At 31.3% G+C, this 3,966-nt stretch overlaps 1 protein-coding gene across 1 annotated transcript; it reads right to left on the bottom strand.

The window, feature by feature from the left end:
* Positions 1 to 1,225: 1,225 nt before the first annotated feature.
* On the bottom strand, positions 1,226 to 1,921 carry LOC114297544 (uncharacterized). The gene has a single exon (XM_028241972.2). The coding sequence runs from the start codon at positions 1,919 to 1,921 to the stop codon at positions 1,226 to 1,228; it is 696 nt and encodes a 231-aa protein (XP_028097773.2).
* Between the last annotated feature and the right edge of the window lie 2,045 nt (positions 1,922 to 3,966).

The raw sequence follows: 3,966 nt of genomic DNA, 5'->3' as shown, positions 1-3,966 counted from the left end.
ATAAATCCCAAACCCAATCTATTAATATAGTGGGTTGAAAATGTTGGCCAAATTCGATCCCGTGAGCTAAAATAATCTTCTCAAATCCTTAAAAAATAGAATTGGATCGGGAGGGCCAACGGGCCAATGTCTACATCTATAGACGAGTAAGGACCTGTAAAAATGCTAGACAAAAGAAATGAAAACTTACCCTTCTCATATAAAATTATTTTTTATTAAGTTGATTAACTTTTTAATAATATTAATTTAAAAAAGGGTTTTACTTATCTCAAATTATTATCTCAACTTGAGAGAGCGCTTGGATTTGGTAGGCCCATTTTGAAACCGATTTCGGTAATTCCAATTGTTCACTTCTTTGGATTCATTAAGTAGAATATTCATGTAAAAAATAAAGATGATTGGATATCGATATCTATATGTTTAAATCATATTTGTTTAAAAAAAATGAACAATAAATATAATTTAAAGAATAATCTTTTATTTTTTGTAATACAAAATTGATTTAAACATATAGCTACCGATATTATTTTGATTTTTTACATGAATATTTTACTGAACAAGTCCTAAAAAGTGAGGGTTCGGATTATCAGATGTGAACATAAGAGAAACCTAATTATTTTTAAAAAATAAATTTAATTACTTTAAAAAAAATTATTAAAGTAAATTTAAGTAGTCATGTCTCGTATGTATCGCATTATGTATTACGTATCGTACATAACATCACGTATTATATATCGTAAGATACATGTAAATTATATTTATCAATTTACCTCTAAAAATATCGAATAGTCGATATATATCGTAAAACTAACGGAGCTAGTTTGTTTGACCAGAATCCTTCTATTTTATTAGGGGATTAGTGATTTGAAACTCTCTACCCGTACTTATTTGGATTTCTCCCTCTCTTTGATAGTTTCTTTGTACTAATTTGTTATATTTAATTATTATTATTATTATTATTCATTGAGTTTTATTATAATATTAAAAAAGAAAAAGAAAAAAAAAAGTTATAATAAATCATAAGATACTTGGCGCAAAACTCCATTGCATTTTCCACATATACACTACAAAATGATAACATATAAGACAAGGGAGAGGAAAGAAAACATGTAAGAAAGGAAGAAACCAAGTGCTAAGAAAGGAAGAAACCAAGTGCATCTGGAAAATCTCCTTTCTTCTCAATTATTTTTTTTCTGATTTGGAGGACTTTCTAAATTTGGCAAATTCAGTTTTGAGCTGCTTGAAGTCGAATCTGCCTGTTAAATCTTTGAATGAACTCCTCAACTCTTCTATTGAGTTCTTCATTGGACATGGTTACAAACTCATTTTCTTCTTCATCTGGCTCATGCTTTTCGGACTCTGTCCTGCGTAGAATATTTTTGTTTTCAATGTTTTTAACTGGAAAATCTTTACAAGACATGCTACGAACATATTTTGCTTCATTTTTCTTTTCACTACAAGCTTCATGATTATCAGCTTTTGGAGTGAATTCTGACATCTTTTTTCGGAGTCTCTCATTAGACTGGTTTGGATCATCTTTTACAATAACTTTTAATTCATTTTCCAAGGATTTGCTCTTGTGAACAACAGAAACACAAACCTTTTTGTTTTTTTCTTGACTTTCTTGTGAATTTTCTTCCTTTTGTGGGGGAATGCTTGTCTTGACAATTTCCCAGTATTGTGATTCGAATGATGGAATGCTATTTGCTTGGCTATTTTTTGCATACACTTCATAGAAATCTGCTTCTTTTCTTGAAGAGAATGCACCAAAATCAGCTGCAATGATGAGAATGAGACTGTTGGAAACTAAGAACCAGAATTTGGTGGTGTTGATGAGGGAGAAAGGAGAGAGGTTGAAGATGTAAAATATGGAAATGTAAATGAAAATGGATAAAAAGGAAAGCCCAAAATGATATCTCATTTGGTCTTTGATAGGTTTGGAATTTGTTGGGTTTCAGTGAATTTTCTGCTAGATTGAGTTGGTATATTGCCATTTTCAAAGGAGCAAAGAGGTTGAGAGAGAGAGGGGGGGGGGGGGGGGGGGGGGGGGTTTGTATTGAGTTTTGTGAGGAACTCTTGATTTTCAAAATGGACTCCAAGTGGAGGGGAATTTATAGGTGTTCAAATTGAAAAGGACTGGTCAGGCTTGAATCTAGTTCAAATGGAAAATCATTGAGCTAGTAAATTACAAATACCCCCTGCCCAATGTTCATTACACCAATATTGCGCTTACAATCTAAAGCTTTCCCAAAATGGATATTTTCTCTTCTCAAAGGTTTTGAAGATTTCAGTTGATATGGTCAGTAAAATTAGATGCTAGCAATCATAAGGAAAGGAAAATTCTAAACATTCAATAAGTATGTAGAGAATGCATACTTTTCATTTTACAAGTCAGTCTGATGAATTTTATATATTAAAGTGATAGGACCAAAATCATGTATTTTGTTTGAAAATTATATATATGCTGTATAAAATTAGCCAAATGAAAAATTAGTAATTGTTTCCATTGTACTACTTTTTTTCTCTCATTTTTTTTTTTTTTCTCTTCAGATGTCATGCTCTTACTCAAGTAATGATAGAGAGAATAGCTTGTTTGGAAATGTCATTTAGAGCAATCAGATAGGCATTTGTTCAAGTTCTTTTTGGCCTGTTAGAATCAATGCTAGGAATTCTTTAAAATCAAGGTTTAGTTATTTTGCAATTTTTCTTCTTCTTTTTTGTCGTCTTTTAATTGTGGGCTTGTTTGTTATCCTTTTTTTTTTCCTTTCATTTTGATTTTCTGTGTTTATGGAAACAAAAATTATAAGAAGTCCAAAAACACTTATTTTTTTTCATATTGTTTTTATTTTTCAAAAATTTAAAACAATTTTTTGGCATTTTTTAAAAAGTTAGCTGTATTTCAGAATTCCTTTCCAAAAATGATCTGTCAGATAAATTTTTTATGTTTTGTAAAAAAAGTAAAAAATGACAACAAGCCCTTGTCAACAACACAACAGCAGCACGAAACTCTGATATAACCAATATACCACTTTCTCAATCAAAATAAAAGAACTCAATTGATTTTCTTGGTTTATGATAAAAATTAATGGGATTATTCTAATGATAGTACTGTCTTCCATTGTAATTGACTTAAATAAAATTTGAATATGAGTTTGCTTCAAATTATTTAAATTTTGACTTGCCGGTCATTCGGCTAGTAAGAAGGTGAAAACTGCGATCGATAAGGATGAAAACCGTGATAGATAAGTGTTTTATCGATCATTTGGGTGATTGTGTCTCAATCATTTCTAACTTTTTAGAAATGATTGTACACGTGTCCCTTTGTAAATAGTGTTTCGGCCAATCAAACAACTTTCTCTTTTTTTCACGGCTAAGATTTATTTTTAGTTATCAGTGGACCAACATTTCATGTATGCTCAATCATACGCATTCGAAACCCGGAATGATTTTTTTCCCATACTTTCATATCTATATTTGTTTATATTTTTGCATTACTGATTGCTAATTGGAATATGAGTTTGCTTGAAATCATTTAAATTTTGATTTGTCGGTCGTTCGGCTGGTAAGAAGGTGAAAACTGCGATCGATAAAGGTGAAAACCGTGATGGATAAGTGCTTTACCGGTTGTTCAGGTGATCGTCCGGGTGGTTGATTGGTAAGAAGGTGAAAGTCGCGGTCGATAAGAGTAACAACTGCGGTAGACAAGTATTTTACCCAAGGTTCTGAAAAGCGGTTGCGGTCGCCGTAACGATGGCGGTGACGCGGTTGCGGTTGCGGGGAGTAAAGGCCGTAGTGTAACGGTTGCGGTAACCGAAACCATGAATTTTTTTATTTTTCGCACAATTTAAAAAAAACTTACCGATACGCATATTTTTTTTCCATGATCATATTTATTGGGTTAAAAATAAATATTGATCAATTTTTGTAAATTTTTAAGTATGATCCAATATATTTCATATTTTTAAA

This window comes from Camellia sinensis, chromosome 9 (genome assembly GCF_055761805.1).
Source record: "Camellia sinensis isolate YWXY chromosome 9, ASM5576180v1, whole genome shotgun sequence".
Classification (NCBI taxonomy): Eukaryota; Viridiplantae; Streptophyta; class Magnoliopsida; order Ericales; family Theaceae; genus Camellia; species Camellia sinensis.
The sequence above is the reverse complement of the archived record's forward strand: the minus strand, read 5'-3'. Positions and strand labels throughout refer to the sequence as shown.

What these genes read in the sequence shown, in the direction of transcription:
- LOC114297544 (XM_028241972.2), bottom strand. Translation starts at nt 1,921, where the DNA reads ATGAGATATCATTTTGGGCTTTCCTTTTTATCCATTTTCATTTACATT.